This window comes from Triturus cristatus, chromosome 12 (genome assembly GCF_964204655.1).
Source record: "Triturus cristatus chromosome 12, aTriCri1.1, whole genome shotgun sequence".
In the NCBI taxonomy this organism is placed as follows: domain Eukaryota; kingdom Metazoa; phylum Chordata; class Amphibia; order Caudata; family Salamandridae; genus Triturus; species Triturus cristatus.
The window spans coordinates 142,553,512-142,572,914 of record NC_140595.1 but is presented as its reverse complement, the minus strand read 5'-3'; the positions used below and the strand labels follow the sequence as shown (position 1 = coordinate 142,572,914).

The 19,403-nt window shown below is 45.1% G+C and overlaps 1 protein-coding gene across 1 annotated transcript; it reads left to right on the top strand.

The window, feature by feature from the left end:
- The first annotated feature begins 1,701 nt into the window (after positions 1-1,701).
- C2CD4D (C2 calcium dependent domain containing 4D) lies at positions 1,702-13,856 on the top strand. The gene is made up of 2 exons (XM_085638097.1): positions 1,702-1,814; positions 11,967-13,856. The coding sequence occupies exon 2, from the start codon at positions 11,997-11,999 to the stop codon at positions 13,314-13,316; it is 1,320 nt and encodes a 439-aa protein (XP_085494223.1). The 5' UTR covers positions 1,702-1,814; positions 11,967-11,996; the 3' UTR covers positions 13,317-13,856.
- The last annotated feature ends 5,547 nt before the right edge of the window (positions 13,857-19,403 follow it).

The window sequence follows — 19,403 nt, the reverse complement described above, 5'->3', positions numbered from 1 at the left end:
GAATGAAATTTCAAGACAGCCATATGAATTGGTTTGAAAGGAGCTCTCATGATCTGAGATAAGACTGTGTTGAGCTGCCATACCACAGGAAGGGACTTCACTGGAGGGTGGACTTGAAAGAGGCCCTTCATGAACTCCTTTACCAACGCGTCAAAATTGTATGCCTTCCCTATAGAAGCGCAATGTGGAGAAATATCTTTACTTCTCCTGATTGTTTCCTCTTTCTAAGTGTGCTGAATTCTGCCGATCACTCAGAAAGAGGAAAACACCTAGGAGGACTGTGCTTGTGCAGGAAGGTATCCCTTCCTACACAACAAAAATCCTGCCTCTTGCACCATGACGCAAAGGTCCCTGCAATTGACGCTAGACAGCACATAGTGGGCCAGTGCAGTGAGAAACCACATCTTGGTAAACATGACGCATTCCTGTCTTCTCTATTTGGCGCAGCAAGTTGTCTTGCTGCCTTGATCAGCTACAAATAATGATAAATCTGGCCCTAGTGTCTTCAGCCGTAGCCGCAACAAAAACAGGAGTGGAACTGTTAAAGCAGAATTAAAAATTACACCACACTCACACACCTCACAGATTAGCAGGCACACTATACCTGACACACACTCACACTCCTCATAGACTAGCAGTCACACGCTACCTGGCGCGCTCGCACCTCTAACAGTTGACCATTCCACCCCTCAGGCAGTAGTCTCAGTCCACAACAGTTACACGTACATTGCAAATTGTGCCATTTCACGAGAGTATCTTTCTTATTTTCTATGTGTTCTTGTTCGTATATATTATTGTGTACCCTAAAAATACTACAATGGGAAGGAAGTAAAAATAACAGACAGCATTGGATGGACTACTCTTTCTGGACATGAGGAATCTGAAGTTCTCATTCAAATTTGCAATCCCCAGCTGTTTGGCGCACCAGAGGTTTTGCCTTTCACTATACTGTCGTTTAAACATAGCAGTCTGGCGGGTATGTTGAAGTGTTTTTTTTTTTTGTTTTTTTACGAAAAGATTGTATTTTATTGTATTTTAATTGCATTTATATAGCGCTTACTACCCCTGATGAGGCGGCGAATCACTTTATCGGCCATGAGCACGCTGCTCCGGAACCCATAAAGGATTAGTAGTAAATTAGTATTGTAAAATATGAAAGTATTTTGAGTGGTGAATATTCTAGTCAGTTGTTTGGATTGTGAAGGATGGTGGAGAAACAGAAGAGGGAAAAGCTTTGCATTTATTTAGCGCTCTCTACCCCTGATGAGATGTTGAAGCTTTTTTCGACAATAAATATATATTTAAATGGAAACTATTTGTAATGTTTACTGGTGAGCAGAGGGAAGAGGGTAAAGGAAAGGAGAAAAGGAAAGCAAAGGAATAAAAAAGGAAAAAATAATAAGGGAGCGAAAGCTAAAGAACTAATTAGAAAAATTGAAAGGTGAACGATGAGGGCGAGGGGGCGGGAGGACGAGCATCGTTTGCCTTGATGCGACCTGACCGAGGTTACTTCGGCTATAAATACCTCCTTTGTGCTCCATAAAGGCTCCTGAAGAATACCTGTGGCACAGAGCTCAAGAGCTCTTAACCCGAGCGCCGCCGGTAATTTCCCGCCATTATTTTTTAGTAATGAGGTGCGCTGACTCATGGCCCGTGACGTGAGAGACCACATGAACTCCGAGTCTATAAACACTGGCGGCGGGGTGACGGGGAGCACAGCCGCCCGGAGTGGCAGAGAGACAGCTCGCGAAGGCACAACATGGCGCAATTAGTCGCCTCTGGCTGAGGGGTGTCAAGCGGGGAACTCTACTGAGGTAAGATGCGTGGCTGAGAGAGGGGTTGGGACATCTCCGGGACTTCTACCAAACTCAAGTGGGAAGGGAGAGCGCAGCATAAGGAAGACATCGGCAGGGGGGTTCGAGTGCCTGGCTTGGAAGGGTAAACATGGTAATGTGTATTTAAGTAGGCTGCGAGTTACTGTTCGAGCAAACGAGGATGTCTGCAGGCGCCTAGCAACCTGCAGTGAATGCCAGGGCCAGGCACCCTGGAAACCCGGCGCAGGGCGCCCTCTGCGCGTGTTGTTCCAGTCCCCAGTCGCAACAGACACACGGATGCAGATGTGGGTTCCGTCCTTGGAAACGATGAGGCGTCACAAGGATAACTTTATATTGATGCACTATTGCCCTGAATATCTGCACTCAATCAAGCCAGGCAGGGCTTATCCGTTTACACAGTAAGCTCACAACAGATCTGAGGAAACAATATTTGGGAACGGGGTCCGATCTCCTGTAACATTGTGCGCAGAGAGCTCGCAACATCTGGCGCAAAACATTTCAGGGATACTTGTGAAACGCGCAAGTTTTTTTCTACTATTCAGATCCTCTAGTTTGTTGTAAACTACACAAAAGTACGCGTTTGGGGTTTATTTTCAGCTACTGGTAATGGTTGATTGAACTGAAATAAGAAAGACGTCCTTCGGCGTGGCTGCGTCAGTGCTCCTCCGGGCTGAAGTAGCTGAATGGATGGATGCGTGAATGAATAGTGCGCTGATTTGTTTTTGAATGGTTTGTTTAGTTGGGAGCAGAACTCATTTGAGATTAAACCAGTTTTATGAGAACGTGAAGTCAGAAATGATGTATTTATTGAGGGGATTATAGGAGATTTAATAATGGGTGCCCATCACACCAAAGACGGCGCGTGCGCGGCCAAACCCGTTTATGGCGTCAGTTGCGTTAAATCTAACGGAAACTGTGAAAACAATGAACGTGTTTTGTTTAAATGCGGGGCAACGAAATGGGTTGCAGGCAATGAGAACGTATAGAGATGATGGGACCCGCTCACTTATAACAAAAAAATACACATTATAAGAAGAAAGGAGAACGGGGGAGCAGCTTGGACCGGGAGAATCAGAGGGAAGTAAGGGTGCGCGAGAGCAGACGATGGAAAGCGGTGGGGGGGGGGGGGGGGGATGCTCAAGGGTGAGCTTTCACCTACATTTATTCACTCACCCTTTGGGTTAGTGTGACAGTGTGTTATCCCCACGCAGGGGAATGCGTCTTTTTGTGTTTTTATTTGCAGGATAAATCCACTCTTCCTGTGCCCACATGCAGGTGCAGCCGAGTGCACAGCTCCACCAGGGAATGTACATGTTTACGGCACCTGCAGCCTTGGATGGATGCGACCTCTCTGCGGCTGTCGATCGTCTTATTGCATATGGCGCTACAAAGAGATGGCATAGGCGCTACATTCTGGGTCAAAAAGAGACCAAACAAAAACTGTGCTGTTGTGTCCCCGTTTTTAAAGTCAAACGAGGGTAGTGCAACTCGTGAAAGCACATCTGCTCTTCACTCTTTGGTAGCGTTCGTTGTGCTGTGTGCAAAATAATTCTGCTTTGCCTGTTCACGTTTTTTCTCCGATAATAGCGACAGATACTCAAAAAGGGTAGAATGCTTTATAACAAATCCACAGGCATGCTACAGCCAAACATAGACATATTTAGTAGATCTGTGAAATCACATAATTTAGTCTTCTTGCCAAAATCGGTTGTTCTTATGTCGTAATTTAGCTCAGTGGGCTAAGTCCCGACCGCACAGTGGTGTGACCAACGTGCAGAGCACAGGTCGCAAGGCTGGTGGGTCTGACACCACCTTTCACCCTTCCGTGGTTTCATGAATACAGCACCAGTGAGATGAGAAACAGCACTGTGTTATTATTTCATATGTATGTGATGGATGTTTGGTGGATGCAACTTGTTGCCTTGAGGTTCCAGAGCCCATGTCCACAAACCAGTGAAAGTTTGACTACTACTGATTAGCTGTGATGAATGTCTGTGAAGGGTCAAAGGGGGAGTGGCCAGTATGTTGTCATCAAATCTGGGGAAGCCAGCAGTTCCTCACCAGAGGAGGGGTTGCCACTGGTGCAGTATTCTAGGGACCAAAAGATGGGCTCAGTTCTGACACCTGCAAAACAATGAAGTTCTTAGAAACAAATTATTTGCCTGTATTAAGGTATGCATAAAAAACAAAATACCTCTTGAAATATCTTCAGGAGGATAGCAAAATGCCCTGAGGGCGAGGTTGACGGACAGTTGAACCGCTAGGCTTGGGATGACTTAGGAGCAGGTAGCAACTGACCGAGAAATTAAAGGATGTCATTGAGTGGTATTGGTATCAGCGAATAATAAGAAGTGAGTGGGGAGAGTTAGAAAAGTATCAGGGTCTTATCACGCGAGACCAGATTAGAAGATGACTGTGAAGCTGGTCAGTAAATCAACTGGACTGGTGTTTTAAAAAACTTTCAACAGATTATTTTTCCCATCAAACTGTGTGACCTCCCAAATTATTTCATTAACACTATTTTCATAGTTACACGGATGGCAAACAAATTGTCTTTAAAGTATTGCAAGATAATATTGATGATCTAAATCAGACTGAAAACCTTTTTCAGGCGGTCAAGAAGTGGATGCACAAGAACTTGCTAAGGTTGAATTTGGCCTAGCTTTTAGCAGTCTGTTGTGAATGAACTTTTGTGTATATTAGCAATACTTAAAAAAAGATTCAGTTAATTCCATTGTTTATCATTGGCTGTCTTTCTTGACAATCTCGTTTCCTTGCTCCGTATGCAATGGATTTAATTTATCTTCTTATAGTTGTCCCTTCACTAATGCATAGGTTTTTTACCATAATTTTGAGTGGATGACTTAAATCCATCCATGGCTCACATCAGGGAAATTTTTTTTCTTTTAATTTGAGTACTTCCTGGAAATGCATATGCTTTCTTGGTCTCTCTTGTCCATGGGCTGCTTCCACCTCTTATCCCCACACAGGAGTCACAGTGTTGCTACACCACCCCTCTTAACATGTCCTTAAAAGCACAGCAGCAGGTATACTTTTGCTAGGATTTGTTTAAACAACAGACTTGATGAGGTTGGTTTTATCTTCTTTCCACATGCTGCATGAAAGCCAAGCCTTGACACACCATGGCACCATTCATGGCACAGGGGAGGAGTGGGCTTTTGCACTCATCCAGGTTTTATTTGAGGCGGAAGGTGTTTCATATGCCTTTTACCCAACCTATCTAATGACTTCGAGTGGGAGGGCGATGACTTTGGACTCCTAGAGCAGTGTTCGGGCCTTCCTCTCGACTGACTCTAAAAACAAGACCTCCAGGACAAATGGGTTGATGCCGACCACTGGGCCACAAGAGCTTGGCAGAATGTTCCCTCGAAGCTCTCAGGGCAATGGCCTGGTAGTCGAGCATGACTTTGAGTCATGGTCACGCTCCAGGCACCAAAGACAAATCAGGTGTGGATCTGTCACCGACATGGCACGGTGGCAGGTGCCTCATGATTTGAATCCAGAATTCTTCGTAAACAATTTAGGAAAACCTTTACGCCCACAAATGTTGGATAGAACATCGGAAAAAGGCTCTCAAAAAGTGACAGAGGGTAGCTCTCTTCACGGATCTGTGCTGGGTTGGTGAGGAAAGAAAAGAACTGAAGTTAGCACACCGAGGTGGCGCCTATATAACTGACGTGAATGTCATAACGGCAGAGATGCCGCCCACGAAATCACATGGAGCCAACGAACACTACCTACCAGCACGCAAGGGTATTGCTCAAAGAAAAATCTTCCGGATCCAGTCTGACGCCTGGGAAGCTCAAAGGTAAGGAATTTGCGGTTAGATGTCTATCTGATGCCTGTTGCTCTCTCCCTAAAACTGATATATATAATTAGCAACCACAATTGAGAAGGACTTTATCAAACAACATGCTATCTCACCACTGACATGGCTCTCATGTCAAGGAGGATGTGGCATTCACCCAAGTGGCTGTCGTAGAGGTTGCCCACCGGGTTGCCCCAGCTTTTCTGTGCTCTGGCTAGCCCCCCACATTGGTTGCCACCAAGACAGGATTCTAACCTTCTGTCAAGCAACGTGATCACTCATGCGAGTGAGGAACAAAGTCCTAGGCAGTAAGGAGGTCACACGTCCTCCCTACCGGGAGGGCTAATGAAGTTGCACATCAAGGAGGTGAGCTCAAAGGCTGGACCGCCTCTGATATGCATCCATGCTGTCTCTCAGAGGAGTAAACAGCCCTCCCCTGCCCAACGTGCATTTGCACCCGGGCAGGTGGAAAAATTAGGTAGTCAGAAAGGGTATACCCCCACAAGGCTAGCCACACCCCTAGGGTGAGCTGCCTGGTCTTTACCCCTAAGGAAGACTTCTGCCATTTTCAAAAGTGGTAGAAATAGTGGGTTCCGGGTAGAAAAGGTGATCTACACCCCCCCGGATGTGGTCACCTTAGCTGCAGGGACTAGCAGCCTATTGACTACTTGCTCCCAAACCCCTAACTCTCTTACATCTAGGATTTAAGGGGCACCCCTGACACCAGAACCTCAGTTCTGAACAATCTACATGAAAGAGGACAGAAGAGACCCTTGTCTGGGACAACAGGACTTGCACAAAGCAAAAGAGGGATACCCTGCACCTGTGGCAATGATCCTGGCACTTCTTGATTCAGACTCGTCCTAGGCTATCTCTCGCCCCCTCTAGACAGAGGAACACCTGGGAAAGCCTAAAGCACCCTCAGACTCTCCTGGACAAGTGGCACTAGTCCCCTGCAAACTGCAGATAAAACAGCACTCTGGATCCGAAGATTTGTTGGGTAGGTACTCAGGGGCTTATTTACAAGCCCCTTTCACCGCCGGTGCGTCACTTTTTTTATGGGAAAAAGTGACGCACCGCCGGCGCAAGGGGCTTGTAAATGAGCCCCTCAGATTTGCTGCAATAGTAAAACTATAATACTGGGTTACTTAAGTCAGGTTCCTCGTCCTTTGGTAGGGGTTGTACTCTTTGCTGCCGTAGTTGCTCAGCTTGGAATTGCACATGCGTGGCGTTGTAAGAGCGCGCTGTATTATAGAGCATGGTGACGGGACTTTGTGTGTATTTTTGTGGCCTGAAAATTTCGAAAACCCAAAGTAGTCCTCGTCAGCCAAAGCTCAGGAAAATTTGGGACCCTATTGCTTATTGTACGGTCTCCCTTAATCCTGGCAATACCCCAGAAGTATTCTTTGAAGAAAAGGGGGGCTTTTTCTCTTGAGGAGTCTTGATTTTAATTAACATTGTATGGCGCACATGTAAATGAAGGTTGTATCTTCTATTTATGTAATTCTAACTTGTTCTTCTGGTACTCCTGTGATTTGCTTTATTTGGTATCTTCCAAGAAAAGGGAATATTGTGTCTGTGGTTGAGAGTGACATGGCTGGGAGATTGGAAGTAGTGCGGCTGTCAGTGGTAGTGATGTGGCTGGGATAAATAGTAGGGCAGTTGTATGTCCCGGATTGTGAATACTGAATCTGGAATGAGGAGTCCGGTCCCTGGTTTCGGAAGCGATGTGTCTGAGCTTTGGGAATGATTTATTTAAAATAAAGTGCGATTAATGTGGATTTGAGAGTGGTGTGTGTAAAATTGGGAGCAATGTGGTTAAACATTTGAGCGATGTGGCTGAAATTGTGAAAGTGTTGTATGTGAGGGAGGCTGTCGATACAGAAATGAAACAGAACGTGAAGCACTTGGGAGGGAAAATAGAATAGTTAGGGTCTGGAGAAAGACGTCTGAAATGGGATGATACCAGTGTGTGATCTAAGACAAAGAACGTCATTAGATTTTCAGAAGAGCACACGGTATATAACCTCACAGGTACCAGACGGCCATATGTACAATGAAGTGGCGGAGCCTGTTTTTAGCCTTCCTGGCTTAACGCCTCACTCCACCACTTCAGAAACGCAAGGCTGCACCCTATTTACAAGTATGGGGTGCAGCCCTGCATTTCCCCCTGCGATGGCGCAGCGCAGGCACCTTAGCACCATAGTGCAAGGGTGTCTGCGTGCAGGGGAGGATTGTTTATTTGTAGGAAGGTGTCCCTCCCTGCACATAAACAATCCTACAATGCCATTCTGTCACTTTCATTTGTGCTGCTTCATGCTTTGTACAGGAAGGGACGCCTTCCTGTACATAAACAAACCATGGCATTTTGCTTTTTCCATGTGTGCTGCACAAGGCAGCACACATGGAAGAAGCAAAAACAAGGAGAAATAATGCATTTCTCCTCATTTCGCCAACTTAAGACCAGGTTTTCCCTGGTCTTAATTTTGGTGCTGCCTCCTATGTACGCCACCCTTGTACATAGGGGGCAGCATCCTATTCAATGGGCGTTGCAGTGGAACACCCACCGCAACACCCACCCCTTTCACGCTAACCATAGCATGAAAGGGGGCCTTATGGACAAGGCAGCGTTAAGCCACGTTAAGTGGCTTAACGCTGCCTTGTACATAAGGCTCAGCCCCTATCGCCACCACAATGTCAGTAAAAGTGACGTTGTGGTGGCGATAGGGGCTTGTACATATGGCCCAGAGTTTGCATTTGATGTAGCGTGGTTTTAGATTTTTTGGGGGATAGCAAACTTGAATATTTGGGTAGTCTGGCCCGTGGGTTTGTATTTTTATGCAACAGTTTACGAACAAGCACAGGCTGAGGTGACCCGGCCCTACAGCTAAACATAGAAGCACTAGAGGAAGGGTCTGAGCAGGAGGAGGTCGCAGAGTGGCAAATTGGATATACCCCAATAGCTTTAATATTCAGGACTGGGACTCTGGCAATATGATTTTAGATGGCAGAACTGCACTACCATCACAAGGGCGCCACGTTACCCTTGAAAACCTAAAATCTCGCTTCATTAATAGAGGCGAGTGTGTCAAAATGGCATTTTGCCCAATGCAGCAAAACATCATGCACCAGGCATATGATCTTTGCAAACCACTGTAACAATTATTGGCTTCTGGATGAGGAATTCTCAGCAGTGATGTTTGTGTGGCTTTATCCTGGGGCACCGTCTGTGAATAGGCCATTCATCAGTGTTTCAAGTGTCCTGTTCCTGCCCTCTGAAAGCCTGCCTTTCATGAGAGGTATGCCTCATCTACTTCCGCGGCCTTACATCCTTGCAGCAATATAGATGCAACCAATCCGTGAGTCTTGCCTGTTCTTGGCACACGCACCCTTCATTCTACTCACAGCTTTTACATCCTTCTCTGGGACATCCCCACCACTAGGGATCATCCACTTTTTTCCTGCCAAGAGGGAAAGCAACATCCTCATTGTATCTCAGGATTTCGCCACTAGCACCCAGAGTATGGACGAGATGGGAAGTGTGCCATATTTACCTTGAACTGTTGTCACTGCAGCAAAATCAGGGTGCAGACTAGACTACATCCACATAATCACAAAAAGCACAATCCGCGGACCGAGATCTAGCTTTCTGCCAAATTTGGTGCAATTCTGTTCAGCAGATTTTGTGGTAGTGCTTCTTAAGGAATTCTATGGAAAGTGCATGGGTAAATTAGCTTTTTTGATCATCCTTTTTTCTTGGCCCATTGCTTGATGGATCCCCCCGAGGATTTCCGGGAGGCAGCTAAGGTGAACTTGTTTTTGTTTTGGGGGGGGGGGGGGGGGGTTCGTGAGGATTCATCAGGCAGCACGGGGTTATTGGCAGAGCAAGGGGCAGTTTGTCTGTGGAGAATCTATCCTGGCTGTGGCTGCCCAGTGGTGCCTTTCACTGGTAAATATATGTATGTATGTGTGTGTATGTGTATGTACCTTGTGGGGTGTTGCTATGAGAAATATAAAAATATAAAAAGAAATATCTACTAGCACTCGGATTTTGTGCAGCGCCTTTTTTGGAGCGGCGGGGGAGAGTGCGGCTGGATCGTCTGAATGGTGATGGTCGTTGCGTAATAATATAAATACACACAGACACCTACACCTACACACAAGTCATTGTACATTGAGTAATGCTTTCTGGTATAAGCTGATACATTCATATAAGGAGATAAAATATATCACATTACAAGAGACGTTTATATCAGACAATGCCATAATTGCTGCTTCTACGTCCATATTTGTGCATGCCTACTCCTCAAAATCTTAGAAATGTCATAAAAAATGCAAAAGTCTCCACAAGATAACTGTGCACATCAGACCATATTACTATTACTGCTTCTGTGTACATATGGATATTTATATAGAGGGGCTTTCTCCAGGCAATATAACCTTACGAAGTGTCATGTGCATATGTGTAAGAATAAGTTAATTTCAGTTTTTTTGATCTAAAATAAATCCTCCATTCAACCTTTGCCCCATCCCTCCTCTGTCTGACTCAGCTCAAATCTTTCTGACTGCTGTGAACTCCCAAACATCCTTCTAAAACTTTACCCCTCCCTTTTTAGCCATTTCGGCCAACTAACAGGCACACACGTTCTCTACTCACAAAAACAACTTCCTACGTCCCCTCTCATATCCATTCCCATCATTCTATCCCTACTGTAAACTCTACTAAACATACAAGAAATCAAGAGCACAAACCTGACACAACTAATTCAGAAAGGAAAGGAAAAACAATTACTACTCTACTAACTATTAACCTCTAATCTTGGCTTCCAGAGCAGCGTGCTACTCGCCGTAAGGCGCTTCAACTTTTTGTCAGGGGTAGTAAATGCAATATAAATACAGTTTACAATTACAATAATGGAACACTGAAACCAGCACTTCAGCCAATCTGTACATCCTCCATTGCAAGAAACAACTAAGAAAACATTAGCAAAAAAACAGATAAAACACTTTTTAGAGATGCTTCCTGTACTTAATAAAGTTGTTGGCACTAAGCGAGGGCTGAAAGAGTTTTTACATGTCTCCATGGACATTAAGGGACTATATGCTCAATACCTTTGTGAAGAAGATATTGGGTCTTAAAAGCACACTTTTGGTCACAGTTATTCCCGTCACACTGCCCCTCAGGAAGCTTCACTGGCTCCCCATTCACAAGCACAGCCAATTCAAACTTCTCACACACACATTCAAAGCTAGGATCATAATAGCTGAACAGCCGCATAAACTTTCACCAACCCACTAGACACCTACGCTCTGCCTTACTTTCACTCACACACATTCCACACATCCACAAAAGAAAAACTAGAACGCGCTCAATCTCCTACATTGCACCCGAGACATGAAAGGACCTCCCTCAACACACAGAGCCTCCTCCTCACTTCTTGTGGAACTCAAGAAGCTGAAGACCTGGCACTTTGTATAAGCACCTTGGGATCATACACTTACACAGCTGCCCAAGTGCCTGGATACCCTAGCAGGTGATTAGTGCGCTATACAAATGACAGAGGAGCATTTTCGGGAGGTGAAATATGCTCTCTCCTTCCCACACACATCAATAGTGAAATTGCTGGGTCCTATACCTGCTACTGGTGTCCATCGGCCGACCTCGCATAGCTTAGGATGGAGCAATGTGGAGCTCTCACTATTATGGCTGTGCTCAAGGTCAGGGGACCTGTACCGCAGTATAGATAAAAGAAGCAACTACTAACCACTACATTTAGTTGCAGAACCACAGGGATGGCTGGGTTTAGAAGTATGCATGGGTCTGCCATAAATTTAAAAAAACAACAACACCCAGCAAACAGCCACCTTCCTCACAAAAGTTGACATCTTGCTCCAGAAAAGTTGCTCTAGTCTAGGCTATGATGTGCTGAGGTGGGGTACTAGATCAGTAATAACGTTCCCCCAGTGCCGTCCTTGTTTAGATATTGTTGGTACAACTTTGTTAACTGAGTGCTGAACGCCAGTCCTATGGAACATACATAGTTCTATGTACAGCTTTCGCAGTAACCAGGTTAGGTAATGGACCACTCGCGTTTTCATTGAATTTCCATTTTCTTGCTTAATACCTGTGGTTTGTGCTCATACTGAGTAAGGGGAGACTTTGTTTAGTAGTTACAACATCAGTCCCAGAGCCATCATTGCATGGATTGAAGTTCCAGAATGTGTTTCCATTTCATTTCATAAGCATGTACCCTTGTGGTCCAGATAGTCCAAGCTCACAACCTCTTCTTCATATGTTTCAGGAAGGCTGTGCTGCTGAGAAAGGGACCTGTATGTGGCTTCTTGAGAAAACAAGGCAGTCTTCCGGAAGCCTTGTCACAGAGACCTACAGCTGCACTGACGGAGGACCGTTGTCCAAGATGTTCTGCCCTAATTGGAAGATGTGCAGCAGCCAACACAAGCCACCACCTCATTGTCCCAATGTCCTCACTCCAGACCGCATCCCTAAGTTTTTCATTCCACCCAAACTTGCAGCAAAGCATGGAGGGGTCTCAAGCAGGGGTCCAACTTGGCAAAACAGTGGGCCACTGGGCAAGAGCACGACAGGGCTTACTTCCAGCTACAGGGCGCTGATCAAGTCCGCCAATCGACACATCATTCAGATAGAAAATATGGACGAAGGCCCGCTATGTGAAGAGGAGAGCGGTCAGAGGCTTAACGGCGCTTGCTCAGTGCTGCACCTTGCTGGGTCAGGGGACTTTGGCTGCCTACCAGAGAGTCCACACACACGCAGAAGAGAGTCTCTGTTTCATGTGAAATGCCCTGCTGATGTCCCCTGTGAGCCATCATGGCAGGAAATGGTGAATAATGTTTCTTCTCTGGATCTCAGCTCATCTCCAAGTTTGAGAACCTCCTCACCAGACTTAAGGCCCCCTTGCCACCCTCATTCTCCTCCGTACTTTCCCGCCAATTTTGACAGTGACACCACATCCTCAACGGAGTCTTCGCCATTCAGTTCACCTTTGCTAAGCCGGTCCTTGGCTGGCACCCTGGTTTGTCAGGCATACACAAAGCAGAGGCTCTTCTGCAGGACACTGAATGCAAAAACTTTAGCTCGGGCCAGCTCTATCTCTACAGAGGAGACAAGTTCCACTGATAACAGCCCCAACAACACAAGAAAGGAAAATGAGGGTAGTGGGTTGAGACCCTCGCTTGCATCTTTGGCTCCCCCACCAATCTTTCACCTGGATTTTATCTGCTGCCATGAAAGGGTGACCAAAGAGAACACTGTCAGCCTAAGCAAAGGGGGCTGCCTGCGGCTTTCTGCTGAGTATATGAAAGAGATTGCCCGGCTGAGGATTCGACTCATCAGCATAGAAGACCTCTACCAGTCGCACTTCGATCCAAAGAACGTGAACTGCTGTGTGAACCTCCATCTTCTGCCAGGCAAAGTGCAGAAACAGAGAAGCACCATCATTAAAAACAGCAAGAACCCTATTTTCAATGAGGACTTTTTCTTTGAAGGTGTCTTTGAGGAGGATCTGAACTCTCGGAGCATCAAAGTCAAAGTGATGAACAAGGGAGCCAATTTACGTCGAGATCTTGTCCTAGGCGACTGCGAACTCATGCTCAGCCACATTCTGCCGCCCTAGGAGGATGGCACATGAGCTTAACCACAACATAGCAAAGACAAACCTGTTGTTGCGTCATGACTCTTTCTCAAGCAGCCCTTTGGGTCTTTATGTGGTATGTGTCTTAGCTTCAATTGTTCTGCACTTAATGGAGGTGTTCATGATCCACCATGGAACAGCCATACCATGTGACGTCATCAAGACGTATTCTTTCACATTTTGAACTGCTCACACCTTCAAGCAGATGCTCATGACAGACCTTGAGAGGATGTATTGTGTCTTGTGTTTGAGCATCACAGTGGCGCGTGCTGCACTGCTCAAGCCCTTCAAGGAAAATCGAATCCCACATCATGTAAATTAACTTTTTTGTCCTCCGTACTTTCATGTCCTCCGTTCTTGCATGGACATATCTATGCCATGACTACAGTTTGTTAATGGTCAAAAAATATATTAAATAGTTTAAAACAATGAACATATTTGAAAGATTGTCAGAAAAAAAGTTTTAAAAAAAAGGTGAATTAAATGTTTTTGATTGTTATTTGTTACCGGATATGTATATTCAACTTGAAAAAAAAAAAAGAACACTGTGCCGCACAGCTTAAACACAATAGCAGACGAAATATATTAGATAACTTTATTTTTACTTTGCTCAGCTATGATTCAAAACACTCCGAATGAGGGAGCACCCTTTGATAGTGGGTTAATAATATATTATAACATAAGCACATGAGCAAAAATGCCCATTGGAGATCCCTAACCGTAGACCAACCACGGTACAGTGCACAGTTAGTGCGCCCCAAGATGTCGCCACCAAGCACATGAGGGAGGCCCCTTAATCTCTGAGGTTTAACACCATATTAGAGCATAGCAAATGGCTAAAGACGCCAATTGGGGACACTAACTGGGAATCAGGGAGGAGTTTGTGCACGGTTGGTGTGCCATGATAACCTCTGATAACCTCAGACGTGGAGGGCTCCCTGGAGTCTAAAGCCCAAACTAGAAATGCAGGTTTTCCTCCCATTCATAAACTGACAAGCCATCTTTGCTGAGGTCTAGAAAGGAGGAAGTGAAGTTGGAGTTCAATTTTAAGGAGTGACAATGCAGCAGGTATAGTTCTGGGGGTCCAATAAATAACATTTCCCTTTTCAATAATTTGGTCCCTTTCTGCTCCTGGATCAATGAGCCAAGAACAGTATTTTTTTTGTTTTGTTACTTTTTATTGTTCAAAAGGAAGACAAGAGTCAAGAACGGTATTGACACTACATCAGAAGTGCCGTAGGACTCAGTTCTGGGAGCAGTCATCATCAGTAACTTTATTCGATTCAATTAAAAAACATAGATCATAAAAGTACAATGCAGGTTAAAAGTTACAATACATAGGGGCAGATTTAGAAGAAAGTGGCGCATCTATAGAGATGCGTCACTTTCCTTGCGCCACAATAAAAAATGCTTGCGCCACCATGGATGCGCCGTATTTACAATACGGTGCACCATGGAGGATGGATTGACAGATGCGTCAGAAATTCTAACGCATTTGTTGGGGCAAAAGTCACGGATTGCTGGAGTCCTGTCGCAAGCACAACGCAACTCCAGCAATGCATTTTGAGGCCTATTCCCACTACACTGCGTCACTCCTTACCCCTGCTTCAAGCAGGCGTAAGGTTTTGACGTAGTGGCGTCCTAAAAGTGACAGTGTTGCGTCACTTTTACGAGGCTTTCCTGCGTGGGAACACCCCCCTGCATACATTATACCTGACGCAGGTATAATGTGACGCAGGGCTTTACAACGTGACGCATCTCCCTAGATGCGTCACGTTGTAAATAGGGCGCATTGTTTGTGCCGCCGTTGCGTCAAAAAAAGTGACACAATGGCGTCGCAAAGAGGCGCAAGGGGCTTGCAAATCTGCCCCATAGAATCTCGGTGGAAAATACAGCAATAAAAGTGGCGTTAAGGAGTCCTTATTAGCAAGATTTCAAGCCTGCCTTTATCCAAAAGTGCTAAAAACTTCTCCCAGGACCACCAAGGAAACAATTAGATAGTTACATTTACATAACCAAATTCTAGATTCCTGTCATTTACCATAGCACTGGTCTTGACAAGCACCTAGGACTAAGCATGTCTGTCATGTGGCTGTACAAATTCGCTCACTCTCACAGTGGTCAGGGGTGTGCTCACACCAGAACTGCCCACTAATGGGATGTCCTTCTTCTGGGATTTTGTAAAGTCACTCGGTCTCTGTGCTGCTGTTACTCAGCTGTGCACAAGGATTGTGTGTAAAATCCGTAACCAAAATACTACAACGCAATATAAAGCAATACAAACACGTTCAGTCCCATTTTCGTATTTCAGAAAAGAACTGTTTCCTTTCACCACCTTCTTTGCGTTTGGAGTGGGGAGAGGTCGGCTAAGGTCAGTGCAAAAAATCAAAAAAGTAAATTAAAAAAATGAGTGCGAGAGAAGTGAGGCGGGAGGAACACGGATGAGTTAAAAAAGTGGAATTCGGAACTGTTTTCTCTGTTGTCTTGAGATTATGATCAATTTGTCTTGTAACGTTTCCTAAATGATATGAATTTTATTTTGTTAATAAAAAAGTGACTGCCTTGTCTCCTGTGAAAAGAGCCTGGATTTCAGTTGCAAAGGGTCTGATGTTTTTTTAAAGCGATAACACAGAAAACTATCCATCCACCTATGGATTATTTTGTGGATGCTAAACTGGTGTAGAGAATTGTGGATGGTGTATTCCCTCTATCAAAATGTTTATGCAGCCGAAATATAAAATCTGTCTATTGTCAGGTGTTCAGGATTTCAAGTTAACGATGGAAGGATTTTATTAATTATTTATTTAATTTCTATTAGAAACATTGTACGTAGGATCAAAATCAGTACGTAGCGTGAGACTCAAAAAGGATGGGTAACATAAACCAGACTGGATGATAGATATGGTGTACACATGAGATGTAATGTGACAAGGAGACCAACATGGCAAAACATGAGACGAACATGTAAAATGACATTTTAAAGATCAGTACAAGGGTCGACTTTTTAATTATTCTTTTCAGAACTTATGAGGTGAATGTAAGAGTCCATTTTAAAGCCAGTCAGTGAGGGGCTTGCCCAAATGCCAGGAGGCAGGGATTGTTACCGGAGGAGTTTTGTGTGTAGTTAGGAGGTATAGACTGGGAGAGCGGAGATTTTTGGTGGGGGCATACCATGTCCACATGTCAGGCAGGTGGCCAGGAATGGTCCGGTTGATTACTTTAAATACAAGTGCCAATATTATATCTGGTGCCCTTCTTTTACTTACCAGTCATCCAGCTTCGTGACGTGGTGGTCATCTATATAGGAAGATTGAATAAGGTTCGAATAGTGACATTAATAATATCTTGCACTCGAGGCAGGAGTACTGATAGGGGCCACTATCAGGTTGTTACAATAGTCGAGCATACAGAGAACTAGTGAATTTATTCATGTTTTGGCAATAGGAAATGGAAGAGATATGCAGCTCCTCTGCTATGGTGGAGGAGCGTCACCCCACTGCTTTTAAGCAGTGCAGCATTAACGTAAAGGAACCATACAATGATAAGAACTTTCAGTTATTATCATTTTCATGGTTCTGTGCTGCTTAGTTTGCGGGTGGTTGGGTGGGAGGGGGGGCTGCTCTGCTCTCCAAGGCAGGGGAGGAGTGGTTTGCCCACTCCTAAGTGCACAATGACTGTTTGGTCGGCCCTCTCGGGCCGCCCAAACCAGTCATGCGCACTTTCCTCGTTCTCCATGCAGGCTGCATTACATGCCCAGGCACCCATTCCTTGGTTGAGCGGCAAACCAGGAGGCTCAAAACCAACCACAACGCTGCATTGCAGCCTTGTTATTGGTCACGGGAGCCTGGCTGTGCGTCCTGTTCCTCTAATCAAGACGAGGAGAGCAGGAGCAGAGACGCGGGACCTGGCGGAAAGGTGTGAGTTTTTTCTTCCATTAACACCAACGCCCCCGCATGCTGTCCCCCCATCCCCCTCTTCCTCTACCCGCCCCGCCACCGTGAGCCATGCCGGCCGGCCACCAGTAACTTAAGCACTTGATACCAAGCTGGTGTGGTAGTGACAATAATTCCAGGCATCTCAAGGGGCTGGAGAGCACTTTACGATTTCCAGCTGAGGGAAAGAACGCAAAGGTGTCGGGAACAAGGAGAAGGTGGAACTGGGTGTGGGGATGGGTGCAGGAGCAACAGGTAAGTATAGGGCTTACGTTTTTGAAGCATTCAGCATTAGAGGTGGTACTGCCTTGTAGTGGTTAATGGCACTACGACAAAACACGATTGGGTTTTGTACTGTAGGTGAAAAAGCAGATTTGTTTGTCATCAGCATACAGATGGTAGTAAAAGTCAAAAAGTGTAGATTATATCATTGCAATAGTATGGAGAGTGAACAGGAGTGCGCTTAAGAGTGAACATTCAGCTGCCAATAGTAAAGAGGTCAGTGAAGGTAGACTGACATCCCATGACACGGAGAAAGAGAGGTCAGAGAGGTGTGATGGTAACCATTCAACAGGATGTTGTGAAGGGTATTGTCCATCACCATGGAAAGGAGATCTTGCTGCATGAAAGTCTACGGTGTGGCTCTTGATTCAATTGTTACTGCCATTCGCATGGATACTTAGGAGTAATTGGGCCAGAAAATGATGCAGGTATGCCCCTGAGCAGTCCACTGGAATTTGGTCCTTGGAAAATGGATGCAAAACCTTTCCATCTCTTGTGGTGGGCGGGTAGATGAGCTGCAGGTATCTGGAGGCCTCCTAACAGAAGGCAGTGGTATGTTTTCTGAGACACCCTACAATTGTCCAGGGATTTGTTGCTATCTTTTTAATTTTGCTTTGGCATGACATACTTGAGGTACCATCATTCTCTTTACTTATGATGGGAATCTGTCTTTGGGACACTACGAAGTCTTTCTTAGGAATGTGGAACTTGTACAATAGGTCGTTCTTGTTGTGGTGACACTGCCTTTGGTAGTGTATGTTGTAGCAGCACCACTGCTGGCTGAGGCTTCTGAGATGTTGGAAAGACATCTTGATATTGAGGCCAATGTGGGGACTTTATTGACTCGGAAGGGGGTTCTTCTCCTACTGGTGAAAGGAACGTCGTCTTTTTTCTTGTATTTGTCCTCCCTGACATGACTGGCCTCGATTTAGAAGCCAAGCAGCTCTTAAGGTGGAGAGATAGCGCAACACTGACGGTGAAGAACACATTCGCATCAAGGGACACCTTGATGAAAAAGGGGCTTCTGTGTCAAACGGGTCACAAACGAGGCTCTTCATATCAATGTCTTCATGTTAAACATCAAGATGTCAAATAGGAGTGAGAATAATGACAATGGTGAAGGTTTCCTAAGGGACATGTCAGGATATCCAAGTTGGTTCCACCATGACCATAAGTTGATGAATAATGTCCACCTAAACCTTTAGCTGGGATGGCCCTGGAGATTGACGGATCTATGTTTCCCCTACAAGGCTCAACGTGGTCATCGAGCAAGTTCCATCTCTGTCCTTCACTCCTATATGGCATCTCTTGATATATGCACCACTTCTAATTAGTGTATGAGTCTGGAACACAAATACACACAAACTGTGTCTTGTCTTTTTAAGTCTTCTTACCTACACAGGAAGGACACTTATAAAAATCAGCTCGCATATTGGTTGAAGGAGAACTGACTAGAGACCCTGCTACGAAATAATGTAAAATATATTCCTTATCTCCAGAAAAAGAGTGAATTACAAAGCGGATGTGCTGAATGTTAAATTAAGCCAACAAAGCCACTTATAATGGCATTCAAAATGTAGATTTCCCCATATGTATGTGGTGTCATCTGTCCGCAGGTATCCTTTCCAACAAAATTCATTTGAATAACTGCCAGATTCTGTTATACCTCTGGGACAACAGAGCATCTGGTTTGCTTACAAGAGCAGGGTCAGGAGTCTTCTGTGTAACAGGGGATGCTATTACCAGTTTTATTTTTTATTTTTTGAGAGACTTATCCGCCATGTGGATTTTACCATCCTTTTACTGGTTTACTTCTATCCTTCCACTCCTCACAATCAGGAAACACGTTTTTTCT

Coding starts and splice junctions, on each gene's coding strand:
- C2CD4D (XM_085638097.1), top strand. CDS start 11,997: ATGTGGCTTCTTGAGAAAACAAGGCAGTCTTCCGGAAGCCTTGTCACA.